The sequence below is a fragment of the Neolamprologus multifasciatus genome, chromosome 20 (genome assembly GCF_963576455.1).
Source record: "Neolamprologus multifasciatus chromosome 20, fNeoMul1.2, whole genome shotgun sequence".
In the NCBI taxonomy this organism is placed as follows: Eukaryota; Metazoa; Chordata; class Actinopteri; order Cichliformes; family Cichlidae; genus Neolamprologus; species Neolamprologus multifasciatus.
This window is the reverse complement of record NC_140458.1, coordinates 25,777,029-25,795,231: the sequence shown is the minus strand read 5'-3', so window position 1 is coordinate 25,795,231 and position 18,203 is coordinate 25,777,029. Positions and strand designations below refer to the sequence as shown.

Sequence of the window (18,203 nt, the reverse complement as noted above, 5' to 3'; positions counted from 1 at the left end):
CTGTTTGTGTTTTTTAACAGCTGCCTTTTTGTCATAGGTCACACCAGTGAAATATGGTGCAATACAGTCGAGTCATGAGGGCAGCTGTGTTAGCGCAGGAACAGAAGATTCACGGGTAAGAGGGCATCTTAGGTCACTATGCTTTTAGGAAGTGGAACACAAAATGTGTTCCCATTGTCTGTGATTGTTTTAGATACATTTCTTGTGTATGTTTGCTCAATTAATAGTTTGTTTTTGTAGTGCCTATGACATGCTGCTTGGTGATTTGTATTACCTCTACCAAGGAGATTATGTTTTGAATGAAGTCTTGAATGAGTTCTGTTGAGACCTAGTAGGGGTGTAGAGTGGACTCATGTTAGCAATCTATTCAAATTTGGCATACTTCCCCTTCAAAGTCCACTCAATAACTTATTGGTTGAAAATTGATTTAAAAAAACTTTCTAACTTAGCAACTATGATTCTTAAAAGTGTGTTGTGTATTGTCAACTTAAAGAAAGTACCATGTAAAGATTTAAAATATCATGTTACATTTGACCTCTGACCTTTTCTTCAAGGCCAGTAGATTGAGCCGAAGGTCAAAGTGATAATAATGCTATGTAGAGCTTAAATACATATTCATTTTTAATTTTCTGTACTTTACACACATTTAAAAAGAACAAATAAAACAAAATGAATAAGTGAATAAGATACAATACTAATCCCTTAAAAAGTAAACACTGCTTCAATCACTTCTACTGTGTTTTAAATCAAAGTGTTCAAACGTTTTCTGACCAAATGTCACACAGTGACAGATGAGCTGTTATATATTCATAGTTTGCTATTTCAGTTACTCTAATTTCTCTGACACACCTGCAGAGGTCATACAAACAGTTTGCATCCAAGCCTGATGTCAACCAAAGTGTACAGGGACGTCTGTTATATGGTGTGTATGTTGCGGGTAGTGAGTAACTTATGACTGAAACACCCGAAGTGCTTTTATGTGAATCCAAGTTATTTACTTTTGGCAGAGCAAATATGGGTCTCGAGCTGTGTACTCTTGAGAATAACAACCTAGCTTTTAAGTTCGGAGCACCTTGCAAATGCTCAAGGTGTCGATAAACTTAAAGGATGTTTTGTATCAGCTGACTCAGTTTGTAGTGAAAGGAAGACGTTCAAGATAGCATCAGATACAATCCAGAGTACATGTTAACAACTTCCTTTATTGCTGATAATAATTTTATAGTTGCTAGGGCAACCGTTACCACTGGTCTTGTTCAGAGGTATCTTTATTATTTAGTAGTACAGTAATAGTGTGCTTGTGCGGTTACCATGAAAAAGAAAGCTGTGAACTCTTTGTAGTAACACAGTTTCAAAATCATAAAAAGGGTTAGAAGTTGAGACTGAAAGACTTGAAACCAAATGTAAACCATTACAAAACAGCATCACTGCTAGAAAAGGAGGCTGTGAGGGTTTATGGCAAAAAAAAAAAGAGGAAATTAAACAAACATAGAGATGTTGGATCGATGTTGGTAAAACATCAAGGGTTTTGTCCTCTAGGGAAATTCACAGGAAAAAGTTTAATATGAAAATGAGGATTATGTGCTGTGCCCTAAAGGTTTGTTGTGGATAGCTAAGGTGAAGCTCCAGAGCAGGGGTCTTGAACTCCAGGCCTCAAGGGCCCGGTGTCCTGCAGGTTTTAGATGTGTCCTTGATTCTACACAGCTGATTTAAATGGCTAAATTACCTCCCCAACATGTCTTGATGTTCTTCAGAGGCCTGGTAATGAACTAATCATTTGATTCAGGTGTGTTAACGCAGGGTGAGATCTAAAACCTGCAGGACACCGGCCTCCGAGGCCTGGAGTTCAAGACCACTGCTCTAAAGCATCTTTCAAACTCTGTGCCTGCCAGAGTTGGCTCCGGCATTGCATTAAAATCCACTCAAAGATACTTGTGATGTCATCATTGTTTTTAAAATAGAGTTTCCCTTTGATAGCACGACTCTGGTTACTGTATGTGTTGTGTTATTCCTTCATACATGTCTCACAGGTTTGACTCTGCTCTGACTGCAGCACTGCAAACAGCATGAAAAGCAGGAAGGCTGCTGGAGGTGGTGTGCCAAAAAGTGACTTAGTTTTATATATCCTTTATTTATCCAGCTAAAAAAGTCTCATTGACAATAATTTATTTATTTATTTATTTATTCATTTTATATATAACCTCTTCATTCATCCTGTTGACTACAGTATTTTTACCATTATTAGCAAAGTTATTACACATAAAAACCACACAGAAACATCACTTTTTAGCTAAAAAAAAAACCTGGTAGATGTGGGGCTTCTGGACTCTGAGTATAAACCAACAGCATTTTTAAGTGCGCACAGTTTGTTCTGCGCTTTGAGAAGATCACGTGGGGGTGGTGCTTTGCTTCATCCTCCTGTAATATATGTTAATTATCTGCAGAATTTCAAACCAGTTCAGTGAAGTATATGAAACAGCTTGCGTGGATGAAGGAATACACATTGACTTCAAAGAGAAGAATCCTCTCACAGTGCGTTATGTCCATATAATTATATTATTATAGCACATAAGAGCTTGGACTGCCATTCACTAACTGTTACATTATTTACGAGGTGAAAATGTGCATTTCCCTGCTGAGATGCAGCACAGCACTGTGCGCGGTGTTGCCTGCGTGCTAGATCCATTACGGTATCCACGGCTCTTGCAGTGGAGCAGAGGAGCCTGATGGATGCAGAGATAAAAAGCAGAACGAGGACAAGGGAAGCGTAGATTGCTACATATGCAGACTTCAGCAGCAGCAGCTTGTTTTTCACTATAGCAAAGACCAGTATCCAGATTTTTTTTTAAGGCTTTTTTTTGCATCTCTTACCTTCAGCCTGGCTGAAGTTATCTTTGAATTCCTTCAGTACAGATTTCATGTGAAGGCACAGTGTTTGTTTCAAGTCACGGGAGCTTTTTTTTATCATGTTGAGGAAGAGCTCCGAGCGGCTGAAGGGAGACAGAGAGGTCCTCCTGGATCTGGATACTAGGGCTGAAGCACAAAGCACAGAGTGCTATGGGAGCCTGCAGAATGGGAGCTTTATCCCCCCACGATATGTAAGCTCTGCTTTACTTATTTCCTACAATACTGCAGTGTGATATCTCTTCAGCTCACATAAATCTATAAAATCGCATCACTTTCACACAGCAGTTATTCATTATTCTGTTCCCTTTTGGCCTCACTTATTTCTCAGAGATGTGGCAGTGAGTCTTGAGGGGTTTTACCCTTCATGTAATATAAACATGAACACAAGGTACTGTAAGGACACTGATAATGGGTAATGGTCAGGCATGACTTTACTGCACTGAAAGATTGTTTTCGGCTCATCTTTCTGGTCTCATTACTGCAAAGTGGAGGCATGTACTAGCACAAGAATTAAACTTCTCCTCAAAGGCAATTAAACATTCATACACCAAGCGAAAAGGTTCAAATGCAGAAAAGTGAGCAGAGTTTTCGTCAGCAGCTGTCTCTTTACAGAGTTTCATGATATATTAATGGTGGCTCAACTGTCAGCTTTCAGCTGCAGCTGCTGATGGAGATATGGATGGCGATGATCCCATTTATATGCAGTCTACTACAAGAAGTAAGCAACCAGTGCCACAGTTGGGGAATTACTTCAGAGACGGGAGAACTAAGATTGGTAGGCCGCTCGCTTTGCATGAGGTTTCATCAGCTCAGTGGTAGGTAGACAAAGTCATTCGTTCATTTAACCTTTCACTCCTCTGGTCTGGGGTGCAGACTTCGTGCTGGTGTGGGAGATTCGTTCACGGAGGAAGCGGCGAGGGAAAGGGACAAATATGGCTACTAGTGAGGAGAGGGAAGCCGTTCCCACTGAGGAGAGCAGCAGGTCCGAACGAAGGAAAGCACAACTGGCTCAGTGGAGAGAGAAGTTTGTTCAGAACTTGGAGAGTGTTGGCTTGGTCATGGAAAAGGTGTTGTGGACAAGATTAAAGATTATTCATCTTATTATTAAATTGTTAAATCTGTTCATTATTTTTCCTGACTTGTTTAACATCTTCTTTGTTGCCTCTTTACTTGTAGGAGGAAACTGCAAATGAAAAGAAAACCATACACTTTCTCAAAATTAGCGCCCCCTGGGATGTGTTGGTGTGTTATGCTGAGGCGCTTTGCCTTAGAGCTCCACTGCAAGTAAGTACAGCTATTTATTTCTAGGTAAGTTCAATTTAAAGTTATTTGTTACGTGATGTTAAACCCAGTTGATAACAATACTAATTTGGGGAATAAACAAGGACAACTTAATAGGAAAGAACACACTGATATTTACCAGATTAAGTCTTTACTATCTCACTTTTCTCTTTAATCATGCGAACATTTTCTGATTATCTCTTAAGACAATGAAAACCTGTCGAAACGTTTCACTCAGAACCAAAAATGTGCATCTTATGCTGTTCTACAGTAATAGAAGGAGGTCACCTGTATCTGTGTTTGTGTCCCAGGCACAGCAGCATCTAGACCTCAACACATCTGCTCGGGTACTGAGTAAACTATGCATACCTAACGTAATGACGGAGTCTGTGCCTAACAGGCCTCTGGACTATTACACATGTGCCTTTCGCAAGTCAAAGATGAGCAGGTGGGTTAACTTCTGCAACCAGTTGGATCAGATCACTGCTGCATGTTTTGCTGAATGTGCGCCTTTCTTCAGATTCCTTGGCTGGGAAGATCACGATACATATTTCACAAATACCCAGAGGCACCGTGTTGTAAGTAACACAAGTGTGACAATAGCAGTATACTGAATGTATCGGATGTATATTTGAACTAACAGACTGAGAGTTTTCTTTCAGGTCTATGAGATTCTTGCCAGGACAGCATATGGGAAAAGGAAGAAGGCTGAAGTCGGAGTGGACAGACTGTTAAATGAAGGGGCGTACACAGCAGCTTTCCCACTGCATGAGGTGAGTTATTTTTAACTGTTCTGTACACTGAAATGTGTCGTTTTCTCTTTCTCATTAGCAGCATGTTTTTTCTCTTTAGGGGCCCTTTCAGCTTCCAAAGCACGAGGTCCGACCTGACGAGCTGAACCAGAGGCAGGTTCTCTACTACTACTGGGCCCGCTGGTGCAAATGGTACAAGTATCAACCACTGGACCATATCAGGGAGTACTTTGGAGAGAAGATTGCACTCTACTTTGCCTGGCTGGGTAAATATATATTCTTATTTCTGTTGGTCAAAAAATTTGGCTAATTTTTTACAGATAAAAAGACCACTCCTTCCTGAATCCAGGAGGTTTACTGAATCCAGACCAGAAGGTATCACAATAACTAGTAATGTTAATTAAATGTTTAGATTTTGTCATTATTGCTAAAATGTAAACATTATAAATATCTGTGCAACTGTCCAGGTTTTCTCCCTGTCGACAAGTAATTTGAGTTTAATTAACTGCTCAACATAAGCGTTCTATTGATATGTCAGTAATTTTATTACCTTGAAGCACAAACTAAAGCAGTTTTTGCAGATTATTTGGTTGAAATCAATTTAAATTTAGTAGCTAACTATAATTTTGGTAATTTGATTTTTAGTCTGATGGGGGCCACAGATTTCTCTATTTAGAAAAAACCCCGCTGTTCATTTTAATAAATGAGAAATACGTGTAGTCTGTATTAGAAATGGATCAAAACTAATACAGGACAATAAGCAGAGTGCTCACATAAATAAACATACTGTATGATACAGCAATCTAAGCTACAGCCTCCTGGCACTGACTCCACAGTGAATTGCATCTATTGCTTTTTTCTTTCTTTCTTTTTTCACAAAAAGGTACAAGTGGAAACTCCTTTTTTTAGCAGTGAAATTCTTTTATGAATCTCTGTTAAGAGGAGAGTGCAGTATATGCAAAGGGGCTATACCTGAGCTTGAAACCCTTATTGTCAGGATGAAAGTCATCACTGCAGCTGAAATCGAACATCCGTCTTGCATCAGCTGAGAGCTGCAGTCTAATGTAGCTTTTTGTCTCTGCAGGTTTCTACACAGCCTGGCTGCTGCCGGCAGCAGTGGTCGGGACTCTGGTCTTTGTGTCTGGAGTGATGTCCATGGGTACCAACACACCAGCGTGAGTCTGCATCGTGTATACATAGCATGTGTTTTATTGTGTAACACAAAATAATTTAAATGAAATGTCGCATTACAGACATGGCTAGTCACGTGTGACTGCACTCACTTAGATAAGGTATTGTGGTATAGTTGTTGCACACAGGGGTCCGCTTAAGCAGGCAGTTCAAACACAAGTGAAGCAACCACCGTTTTAATAGACACAAAAACTTGGATCTTGTCTTTAATAATGTATAACATAAAAATCAAACAAACAGGAAACCCCTCACACAAAGTTATGCCAACCTCAAACCAGCTTTGGTGTGTCAGAACTGTTTTATCGCCATTAAACAGTAATAAGGTGGAGTCAGTCTGCCATCAATCTGCTTTGATTTGTTTGTTTGCAAATGAATGAGGTCAAGTTGACAGATACATGCAGTCTGTGAGTCCAGTAAGATTGTTATGGATTTGAATCAGAAATTTATCTGCTAATAGTGACATAGTTGTTGCAGGATGGTGATTTCACTGCAAAATATTATAGTCATTCAACATCCTTGCTTTTATTTAGGAATATGACCCAGACGAGTTGCATTAATCAGTGTAGGCTCACTCAAACTGATTGCAGCATGTTGGCAATCTGTCTGCATTTATAACTTTATTTGTAAACCTTTGCCAGTCTGTCTGAGACTCAGATCAGACCGAGTCAGACCGCGATTGTTTGGAGACAAGTTGCCTCCAACCAGGTGCAATAGCCTTGTGATTGAAACAGTTGCCAAATGTGAAAAAATCCAATGCAATCATCGGGCAACTATTGATCACCCAGCCCCCCGATCCCTCAATGGAGTTTCAGATGGTAACCAGACATTATGTTTAATTAAACATTAAACATACTTATGCACTGACATGTATCACTATTGATAGTGATTCAGCTGAATTTAATGCACACCCACTTGGCTCATAATAAAAATAAACGGGACTAATCATTGTCAGCCAGCTGCTGGCTGCAGTGGCTTCTTAGAGTCTTATTGTTTCAGTGAAGCTGCTGAAATTGGTGCCATTGTGCCTGTTCAGAAACGTATAGCAAAAACCTTACTGATGTCCAATATAAGAGCCAAAGTTCAGCGCTGTACTTAATGTACACACATGAGATTAGCATTGATATCTCCTTAGAAAGAAAGCAAATAAGTGAGTTATAGCTAGGGATGGGTATCGTTTAGGTTTTATCCGATACCGGTGCCAAACCGGTACTTTTCAAACGGTGCCGGTGCTTAAACGGTGATCAAACCGGTGCTTAAAGAATGGAAAACACAAAAGTGGTCCAAAAACCTCTCATGTTCAGCTGTTTTTTTGTAAAAAGATAACAATGTTAGCCTTTTCTGCAGCTATGGGGCATATATGGTATCATTCTTGGCTGGAAGCAGTGCTTAAACAATGGAAAAAAACACAAACTTTGTCCAAAAACCTCTCATGTTTAACTGTTTTCCACTTTTTCTTTGGTCATTTTAGCCTTTTTGGCCAGGGTGAAGGGAGTATCTGCCATCAAACAAGAAGACAGCTGCATGTAGCTATGATGGTGTTTGCTGTTCACCTTACATGCATTAATGTAATAACGTGGTTAGCCTACTCAACATAAATTACACACGAACAACATTAAGCTACTCACGCAGAGAAGAACGGCTGCTGCTGCCATCATCATCCGTCATCATTTCTGATACACTGGCAGGGCTAGGGGCCAGGACTCTCCTCTTCGGGTTTTTGGGGGATGTTGCTAATTCCGGGTCCGATAACAGGCAACCCACAAGCAGTAGATGTGCTCGGTGTGAGGTCTCGCAGCAAGCTATCAAATACGGCGCATTTCTCGGCTTTAAAAAAAACCACTATGCGTCGCCAGGCGTTTCATCAGATTTGAGGTGTTACCTCCTTTGACAGTATCACAGTATCAGCTTAAAGCACTTGTTGCAGCTGCTGAGTTTGCATCTTTTGCTGTGAAGTACAGCCAGACTTTTGACCGCTTCGCCTTGGACATTTTTAATTTGTAGCTCTGCTCTAAAAGAACGTACGTACCTGGACCCGCCTACTATTCTCGGAAACTTAAAATGATTGGCTAGAATCTAAAGTGTATCATTCCATACCAGTTGGTGGCGGTAATGCACCTTTCAGTTGTTTGCCAACCGCCAATACAAATGTAAGGAAGAAGAAAGTGTATCACAGCTCAGGAAAAAAAGCACCGAAATAAAGCACCGAAATGTGCGCTGCTTTTCGGTCTGGTTACTACCGTTTATGTCAGAACCGGTGCCATCATGGCACCGGATACCGGTACCCATCCCTAGTTATAGCTTTTGTTTTAAGGGCTGCCACAGTTTCCTGGAAATTAAACTCCACTTACAGACTCTCTCAAACAAGCACAACTTTAGATTCAAATATTTCAAAGCAGAGCGCACTCTGCATAAAGACTCGCTTCACAACTAGATCATCTACATGTGGGATGTCTGTGCCAGTTTGTCATACATTATTTATTAAGAGTTGGCTCTCCTTTCTGGTTTTTCTTCTCAGTGTAAGTGTAGCTTAGATTATGTACAGTAATATTGCCTCTGTAACTGTTTACCTTTTTCTGGCTTCATTTCTTAGGGATAAGTCGATATCCTAGGAAAGAGAGTCTGTGGCAACAAGAAAAAGCAGCCATCTCTAATGGACAATTAGTGCAGAATAATCCTCCTATTAAAAAAAAAAGAAGAGGAGGAAATAGATTTCGCTGTCAGTCCAGGCTTTATTTGTAGCTGATCCCATGTGCAGTCAGGGTTTCAGTAACTCACTCTATAACTGTAATAAAGGAAAGAGCAGTAGCTTTGTTTCCCGGCAGGAGGTTAGGAGAATGCTTTCCACACCGCTTATCTGTTCCCTGGAAGCAGTACGTAATAGGTATATGTGCAGCCTTTACATCCATTAGAGTTAATTCTCCCAATCCCTTAGCTCCCACACTGATCATTATTTGAACCTCACAGTTATGTGAGGCCAAATACATGTTGCTTTAAAACCTGTAATTAGTGTTATCTCAGGTGTAACTAATCTGTGTCAGTGTGTCTGTCAACAGGGAGGAAATCTGTAACAGTGGAGCTAGCTATACCATGTGTCCACTCTGCAAAACATGTAAGGCCTGGAACATGTCTGAGATCTGCACCTTGACGAAGGTACCAAGCTTTTCGTGGTGAACAAATCGCTGACTCTGCGAAAAAAGACTTGAACCTAACGGTTGTACCTTTCTCTGTTGCAGCTGGGATACTTATTTGACCATCCAGGTACAGTGTTTTTCAGTGTGTTCATGTCATTCTGGGCTGTAACCTTTCTGGAGTACTGGAAGAGAAAAATGGCCACTCTGGCACATCACTGGGACTGTATGGACTTCCATGAAGAGGAGGTATTGGCTGCTTTCAGTATGAGTGTGATCATACTGGTCTTATTCGGTTTAGAGTTCTTAGGTCTGTCACGATTATAGATCCAGTAATACAATAATGGGCATCATGACTGGTTGCGCTTGTTTGCACAGAGATTCTATTTTTTTATATATTTTATTTTAACCTTTACACACGGAAGTTTCAGTTTTGTACAGAGTAAACAAGGTAAACAACAGAGCAAAGACTAAAGTTACAGACCAATCTGTGAACCAGACAAAGCCGGTGAAGAGTGTGTCCAGTGATGATGGTCACTGTTTTCTTTAAGGAGCGTCCTCGGCCGGAGTTTGCAGCCATGGCTCCTACTATGGAGCAAAATCCAGTGACTGGGGTCAAAGAGCCATACTTTCCTGAAAAAACCAGGCTGTCTCGCATGTTCACTGGCTCCATGGTTATCATAATGATGGTGAGGCTATTTAAAATATTTTACATACTGTACTGCTGTTTTGTTGTTTTTGCACTTCAGTAAAAGAAATACTCGAGGTGCATTTTAACACTATGCATTATGTTTAGTCAGGTTCTTAAACGGTTTAATTACCACTATTATTGTCACACTGTAAAATGTCGTTCTAATACAACAGATCCAGATCCGCTCCCGAACAACAGACTTTCTCCTTTTCTCATCATTAATCTCATTGCACATGGTTTCAGTAAGGAGTCTCGGTTTCTCTTGAGCTTTTCCTTTTGTGATTGTGTTGAGAAATAGAGGTGGGGTTAACACCTTTGTGCCATTCCAGTAAATCCTGTATTGTTAACTGAACCCTTTTTTAATAATGAATCCAGGTCACATGCCTACAGGGCCAGATATGATCCCATCATCTCATCCACGCACTTTATGCTGTGTCCAAGATTCACTTCTTTGTAGATGCAGATCTGAGGATCATTTTTCACACACCCTTCTTTTGATGATGGGATTAGAGATGGAAATGTTTTAAAATTCTAATTCTCTTCCCTGTTCAGTAGAAGGATTTTGCTGGAAACATACTGATGTTGTGATAGTTGTGAATTTTGATATAAGGAATGAAAATGTCTGCAAGTTAATTTCCCGAAACTGAAAGGAATAGAATTCACTATTAGACAAAGAAATGAATATCATGGAAAAAATGCTTCAGCTGTTACTAAATTTTATGGGAATAATACCTGATCCAAGCTCTTGTTGGAAGCTCTTGCTTGCTTGCCAATCTTTAGAAACATCCTACTACTAAATGCTACTGACTTAGGAAAGCATATGCATGTCTAGCACATTCAATTAAAGCCGACTTTTAAAAACGTTGTTTGTGCTCTGAAAGATGTCAGTCAGGATGTAAGAGATATGGATCAGTTTTATGATGAGCATCCAAAATATGTCGTCTGACAATGAAGATGCTGGACTGTTGACTTCTTGGTCTTATATTATGCTGCACGGTGTTGATGATGATAGCAGACCTTTGTGTGCCTCTGGCTGTGTGCAGCATATCATGTCGCAGCTACAGGTGTGCTTTTTCCCCTCTTCTCTCAGCTGTGTGTGGTGATGATCTTCCTGGTGACGGTGGTCGTGTGCCGTGGTATCATCAGTGTGGTGATATTTCATTCTGGGAGCCCTGTGCTGCGGACAGAGGTACGTTACAGCTGTTTCATGCTTTGCACAAAGAAATGCTACAAACACATTGGAGCTTTTTCCAAAAAGAAAACTGTTAATAAGAAGAGAATGCAATTATTAAATTATTAAAAATGATCACAATCACATTTTAATATAACATTTTCGTTTTTTTGGGCATCACAGTAGTGCAGTGGTGGTGGAATCCACTGGCCATTTGGGGACTTTCTGTATGGAGGCCCCAACCCCATACATCCCCATACTGTGTGGGTTCTCTCTGGCTTCATCCCACAGTCCAAAGACATGCATGTTAGGTTAACTGGTGAATATAAAATTGGCCATAGGTGTGAAAGTGAGTGTGAATGGTTGTCTGTTTCTCTGTTTAAGCCCTGTGGTTGACTGGCTCCCTTTCCAGGGAGTAGCCCCACCCTTTGTCCTGTGACAGATGTGATAGGCTCCAGTCATAAGTTATATTTGTGGAATCAGCAACAAACTGTGATCACTGAAAGTGCTGCTTGAAGGCCCAACGATCATGACCATTCAGTCTTGGTTTTCTTCTTTGTCCACTGTGTACAGAAATTTATACTGACACTTTTTATCATATTATGTAACACATATGATCTGCAGTCAACTTCTCATATTTACATTATACCAAGAAACAGCTCAGTGTTACTGGCTTGTTGATAATCAACCCTAATTTGTTTTCTGGGTCTTCAGCGTAGGGCTCAGTCACACTACAGTTAAAATAGGATGGCAGCCTTAGTGGAACCAGTGGTGGTTGGCGAATGAGTGTGTTAAATTTTTTGCACTCTCTGGGGCCGACCGAGTATCCAGAAGTGTACTTTTACCACTTCTGGTTTCTAACACAGCAACTCTCTGGATAAAACCTGTACTCCACATGAGTGTCAGTCCTCAGGAATACACACACACACACACACACACACACACACACACACACACACACACACACACAGTGCCCCTGCAGTTTCCAATAGTTCACCCTTATAACATAATCATATTAATTTTGGTTGCACAGCAGTCCCCCTGCACTGTTTTCTCTAGTGTAACAGTAACTTTACACAATTCTTTTGTCATTCTCCCAACTTTTACTGCCATCAAATTGAGTTCACATGGTCAAAAAAGATCAACATTTGAGTTGTGTTGTGTTGGTACTGTTTTCAATTAAATATATTTGTACATGTTCAAATGATTTTGCAAATCACTGCACTGAATACAAACATTCATGCATTTAATTTCCTCCCCCAGGCAGGGACCATAGCCAACATCTCCAGCAGTATTGTAAATCTGGGGCTCATACTGCTGATGGGCCAGGTCTACACCGCATTAGCTGAGCAGCTCACTAAATGGGGTAAGAATCAATGCTGCTCTCACACACCTCAAACCTCTGTGGTGTATATTGTTATCAGCTTTGTACTTGATTGCCACTAACTAAAAGCTCAGACTTCTCCAGAGCAGGTGAATCTCTTCAGTTGGATCCTTATGGTTATTGTTTCTGTCAAAGTAGCTGCATCATGTTGCAGAATTATGGGACTGTAAAGTACAGATACAGAGGGCATAAAAAGTCTACACACAAAAAAAATTAAAAAAAAAACTAAAACAATGTGGTTGGACACGTCTGCACGCCTTCTTATAATTAGGGATAAGATTAATCACATGTGAATTCATATTAAACTCATTAAAATCAAATGAAGTTCAGCTGTTTTTGTAGGATTTTCCTGATGTGTACCTTGTGGCATCTTACAACAAAATTTGTGATCTGCAAATAACTTACAAACACATCAAACTGATCTCATTGCTGAAAATAGATGAAAAAAAAAATACCATTACTGCCAGAACTGATGGAAAGACAAGAAGATAACTGGCCAGGGAGGTTTACAGCAACATTAAATGAGCTGCAGGAATTTCTGGCAAGAGCTGGTTGTGTACTACATGTGACAACAAAAACAGAAGTTCACATCACCAGAGAAAAACTGTTCCTGCAATGAAGCATGGTAGTGATAACATCGTGCTTTGGGGCTGTTTTTCTTCATCTGGAACTACAGTAGGGCTTTAGTCAAGCTGGGAGGATTTATGAACTGTACTAAAATAGCAATAATTTTTCACAAAAAAAACCCTTCAGGCATCTGCTAGAAAACTGAAGATCAAGAGGATTTGGACCTTGTAGCACAACAGCAGCAACCAGCTGCATATATCCAGATCATCAAAATAACTCATTCACCGAAAAATGAGCCAGCCTGAGTACAGATTCAGATCCTGCTGAAAAACTGTGGAGTGACCTGAAGAGGACTGTGCTCAAAAGATGGCGCCATAATCTGAAAAAGTGTTTTTACAGAGAAGAGAAGGGCAAATAATGAAGACGTGCCATGCTAACAACTAACCAAAAAGACTGGCTACTGTAATAAACTGAAAAGGTGCTTCAACAAAGTTGTTAGTTTAACCCTTTAACTCACAGTGTACCATATTTGATACATGAGTTTTCATGAGTTCTTCAGATGTTCACATGATCAGTGTGCAAAAACTCTGCTTAATTTTTTAGGCAATAAATAAGAACAAATAAATAATAATTTTCTGACAATTATTTCATGGATCAGGCTTTAAATAGCTAAGAATGTGCATATTTATGCAACCAGATTGTTGTAAAAATTTTAGTGTACATGTTTAACCCCTCCAAAAAAATTGTAACTGTTAATCTCGATGTTTAAATAGTTCAGCCACTGTTTAATATGAATATCTGTAGGATTGTTGATGATGTATCCAGCAGAGTATTTGTAGAATTATCTCATTTTAGTCAAGAAAGTATGATAGACAATCATATTTGCTGCTGATTCTTGATTGTTGTAAAAAAAAAAGCAAAACAAAAAAACACACCAAATTAATCTAAATAAAACAGTTTACACTGTGGTTTCCCTTTTTTCTTAGTTTTGACTACCTGTAAACCAGTTATCATAATATTTTGTTATCTGTATAAAAATCACTTTGAAGTCATTTAAACTGTCTAAGTGAAAACAAAGGCAACATTGTCTCGATGTCTTTAACACTGTGTTTTTGTGCGATGTGTTGCAGAGATGCACAGAACACAAACCCAGTATGACAACGCTTTCATCTTCAAGGTGTTCATCTTCCAGTTTGTCAACTTCTACTCGTCTCCCTTTTATGTGGCTTTCTTTAAAGGAAGGTGAGACACACGAGTCACAACAGACACACAGGATAATCATGAAAAGATGAAGACACTGAGACAAAGAAAGTATTTAAGGTGCCACTGATCTCTTTGTGATTAGGTTTGTGGGTTACCCTACCAACTACGGGACCTTGTTCGGGATGAGAAATGAAGACGTGAGTGATTTAGAGAGCCTGTAACGTACCAGCATGTGAAAATGATGCCTCCATAATGTCATGTCTGTGTGTCTTTGCGTTACAGTGTGGTGCCGGGGGTTGTCTCATTGAATTGGCTCAACAACTTTTCATCATAATGGTGGGAAAACAGCTCATCAACAACATTCAGGAGTTCATCCTACCGTACGTTGCTACACTTTTAGCTTTTATGGGGTTTTTTTATGTATATGCTTTATGTTTTTATAGAAAAATGTTGTCAATCTCCGGCATATTTAAACATCCTTTATTCTTCCTTTATTTACATCCTTTATTATTTATTTAAAAGATTTTGTGGTTTATCAGGGCAAAAATTTCTTTCAAACAGACAGGAGTAAATTTTTTCTGTAATAAAATAATAATTAAACAAATTAGATTCAAACACATGAGAAATAAGTACAGTGACTGTCAAATATAACTGAAAAGCTAAAACTGGTACAGATGTGGGAGATGCATAAAAGTAGCTGAGCTGTGTCATATTGTTCTGCAGTTCCAGCTGTTTAGTGCAGTAAATCTCATCCATGTGCCTCTGCACCATCAGCTGTGTGTGACTGTTTAAGACTTACTGCAGACAGTAAGTGTAAAATAAGGGCAGCAGAGGAGCAGTTCAGTAAATACGCTTAAAACCTCTGGCAAAATTATGTAATCATCACTCTTGAGGATCCAGCTCTTTTACTTTGTAGCACATAAACAAATCACAGATATGATGACAGAAATTATTGCTATACATGAAAAATAAATGGGCAGAAACAGGAGCCAACATTTGTTACAGAACTGTCAGAAACAGGCTGAATCAAATGAGATTTACACGCAGAGAAGCCAAACACAAGCCAGCGCTTACAGTGGGCCAAAGAGGGGCAGTCGTGGACTGTGTTAACTGATGTTAGTGATGAATCATAAATGTGGAGTGGCTGAGGGGATGATGCTGGAAATTTGGTCTTGTGCTGCTGCAGTGAAACAGACAAAGATGACTGCATGAAGAAAACAAGCACATTTCCCCACTCAGTGGTGGGGCGGCATGTGTTGTAAAAGATGAGAGGGGATTGCAGTCATTACATCAGCAACAAATGCTTCCAGTGATAGAAAATAGGTTTGGTTAACTAATTCCAACTGAAAGTCTATGGTGGTTATTGGGGAACAATGATTGCTGTTCGGCTACAAAAAAATAGTCCTGTGTCATATCTGTGATGTAATGAACATCCTCTAAATGTGTTGTTTCTGTCATTTTTGCCATTGCATGTTACAATGCATACTAACATAAATCCTTATCCTGATTCCATCAAATGATCAGGTGACCCTGGAGTTATGCTCCAATAGGCCCAGGCTGCTGGGGCGCTCCCTCTTCACTCACTCCTTTTCACTCTCTGCATGGTTTTGCACCACGTGTCTATTTAGTCATTAGCCGTTATTAAACTCTGGCACTTTCTCCCATAGTTATCTCTTTTCTCCTGTTTCTGCTGTCTTCTCCCATGCCATCACCCCCAAGTGGTCGCGGCAGATGGCTGCTCCTCCCTGAGCCTGCTGGAAGTGTCTTCCTGTTAAAAGGGAGTTTTTCCTTCCCTCTGTTGCCAAATGTTTGCTCACAGGGGTTGCCTGTTGTTGGGGTTTCTTTTGAATGTTTTTTTTTTTTAACCTTAGAGTATGAGGCGAATGTGTGCCTTTATAAATAAAACTGAATTAAACCGAAAATGTCTTTTTCTTCCCTAACAGTAAAGTGAAGGCCTGGCGCCAGAAGAGAACTCTGGCAAAAGTGCTGGGTGGCAAGGCATCCCATGAGCCTCGGCGCTGGGAAGAGGATTACCAGCTGGTTGAGTGTGAGGGCCTGTTCGAAGAGTACCTGGAGATGGGTGAGTATCCATATCTGGATTTAGAGACTTTAATATCACTGCATTCAACCGGATCGCCAGTTCAGTCCAACTAAAAATTCACACATAGATAATATCCATTTTGATGAAAAAATGCAAAGATTAATTATCTAATTTTAATTTCATGTGCTGCAGTTCTCCAGTTTGGGTTCATTACTATCTTTGTGGCGGCGTTCCCCCTCGCTCCGCTCTTTGCCCTCCTTAACAACTGGGTGGAGATTCGTTTGGATGCACACAAGTTTGTGTGCGAGTACCGCCGGCCGGTGGCTGAACGTGCACAAAACATCGGAGTGTGGTTTAACATACTGGAAGCTTTGTCACACCTGTCTGTCATTGCCAATGTGAGTTCATGTCTGATACATTATTGTCAGACTACATAGCAATATGAGAAAAAAAAGAACATTTATTATCTTTTATTCTTTTTCAGGCTTTCCTAATAGCGTTCACTTCAGATTTTTTACCTCGCCTGCTGTATCAGTACAAATTTGACAATGATCTCAACGGATACGTCAACTTCACCCTGGCTTACGCCCCACTCAACTACACAGAGTACCCTATGTGCAGGTATGCTGCTTTGATCTTTCTTTTTATGCTCCTTTTTATTCCTTCATCTTATGTGTCAAGTTCAACTTCTCATATATGGTTACTTTGGTGTTGCTAAGCAACATTTAAGTTTCTTAACATTTAAGTTAAGTGTGTTTATGTCATAGCCTTGGCCAACAGTGGGTGATATTACTGAATATTAAGACTGTTCTTTTCATGTGCTGCTGCTGTATATTATACACACCAAGTATTACAAATATTTCTTGTTGTAACTTTGTAACAAATTATGTTTGTGGGGGTTTTCCAGATACAAAGCATTCAGAGACAACAATGGAAACTACACACTGTTTTACTGGGAGCTCCTGGCAGTCAGACTTGGCTTTATTATTGCATTTGAGGTATGACGGAAGCATCTCTATTTACTTCATTTTGCCTGTTGTAGTGGTTTTACCTTTGTTTAGTAATGCTTTTTCACTGACACCTCTATGCCAGTTCTGCTTGTTTGGACAAATTCTAATGATTTAGTCCTCTTTTACTGTTTTGTTTCCATCTGCATCACTTTTTATTGCCTCTCTATCTACCTCCTCTCTGCCATTTCCTCACAGTTATTTGTTAATGCTCACCTGAGAGAGAAGAAATGATTCACCAGTTGTACAAATTATGTGGAAAATAAAACTACAAGTACTGTTTTTCCATTTTCATGCTTGAAGATCAGCTGTCTGTTTGCTTAAATTTAACGACAATTTCTGATGTGGAGATTGTTCATACTGTTCTTGCTGTTGTTCTTACTGTCACCAGCACGCGGTGTTCTTCGTGCTTCGAGCCATTGACTGGATTGTACCCGATGTTCCCGAGTCCCTGGAGCTGAAGATGAAGAGGGAGCGCTACCTGGCTAAGCAAGCTCTGGCTGAAAACCAGGAGGCCCTGTTGGTGAGTCGAGCCCGAGCGGCCACCGCTGCCACTCCAGGCACCTCCAGCCCAGGTCAGTAAGAAAATGGGACGCACACACACAAGGTCATGCGGCACACACTTCTCCATATAAAGTAAATCTAGTTAACAATGACCAGGTAAATATGTTCATATTATACTCACTTAAATCATCTTTTGAATACAAATTTGTGTGTCTGAGAGCAGGAAAAAAATAAAAACAAGTCTTTTCTATTAGAAGTTTCTAATAAAATGTTACCGTGCTTCCTTGTCAGCTGCATGATAAACAAATCCTCTGCAGTGTGTTTCCACGTAGGTGATCCATGCACTGTCAAACCTGTCACTGTCTCTGACACGGCTGAT

The 18,203-nt window shown here is 40.0% G+C and overlaps 1 protein-coding gene across 1 annotated transcript in view; it reads left to right on the top strand.

Moving 5' to 3' along the window:
* The first annotated feature begins 73 nt into the window (after positions 1-73).
* ano11 (anoctamin 11) overlaps positions 74-18,203 on the top strand; it is a 20,705-nt gene continuing 2,575 nt past the window's right edge. The window contains exons 1-22 of the mRNA XM_085145700.1: positions 74-3,095; positions 3,553-3,679; positions 3,778-3,971; positions 4,081-4,188; positions 4,497-4,633; positions 4,706-4,763; positions 4,848-4,958; positions 5,038-5,203; positions 6,022-6,112; positions 9,182-9,278; positions 9,362-9,505; positions 9,808-9,945; positions 11,038-11,136; positions 12,382-12,484; positions 14,200-14,311; positions 14,415-14,469; positions 14,555-14,652; positions 16,216-16,352; positions 16,506-16,711; positions 16,798-16,934; positions 17,221-17,311; positions 17,712-17,895. Coding sequence (XP_085001826.1) covers positions 2,964-3,095; positions 3,553-3,679; positions 3,778-3,971; positions 4,081-4,188; positions 4,497-4,633; positions 4,706-4,763; positions 4,848-4,958; positions 5,038-5,203; positions 6,022-6,112; positions 9,182-9,278; positions 9,362-9,505; positions 9,808-9,945; positions 11,038-11,136; positions 12,382-12,484; positions 14,200-14,311; positions 14,415-14,469; positions 14,555-14,652; positions 16,216-16,352; positions 16,506-16,711; positions 16,798-16,934; positions 17,221-17,311; positions 17,712-17,895 — 2,725 coding nt within the window. The 5' untranslated portion in view covers positions 74-2,963. The remainder of the gene's footprint in view (positions 3,096-3,552; positions 3,680-3,777; positions 3,972-4,080; positions 4,189-4,496; positions 4,634-4,705; positions 4,764-4,847; positions 4,959-5,037; positions 5,204-6,021; positions 6,113-9,181; positions 9,279-9,361; positions 9,506-9,807; positions 9,946-11,037; positions 11,137-12,381; positions 12,485-14,199; positions 14,312-14,414; positions 14,470-14,554; positions 14,653-16,215; positions 16,353-16,505; positions 16,712-16,797; positions 16,935-17,220; positions 17,312-17,711; positions 17,896-18,203) is intronic.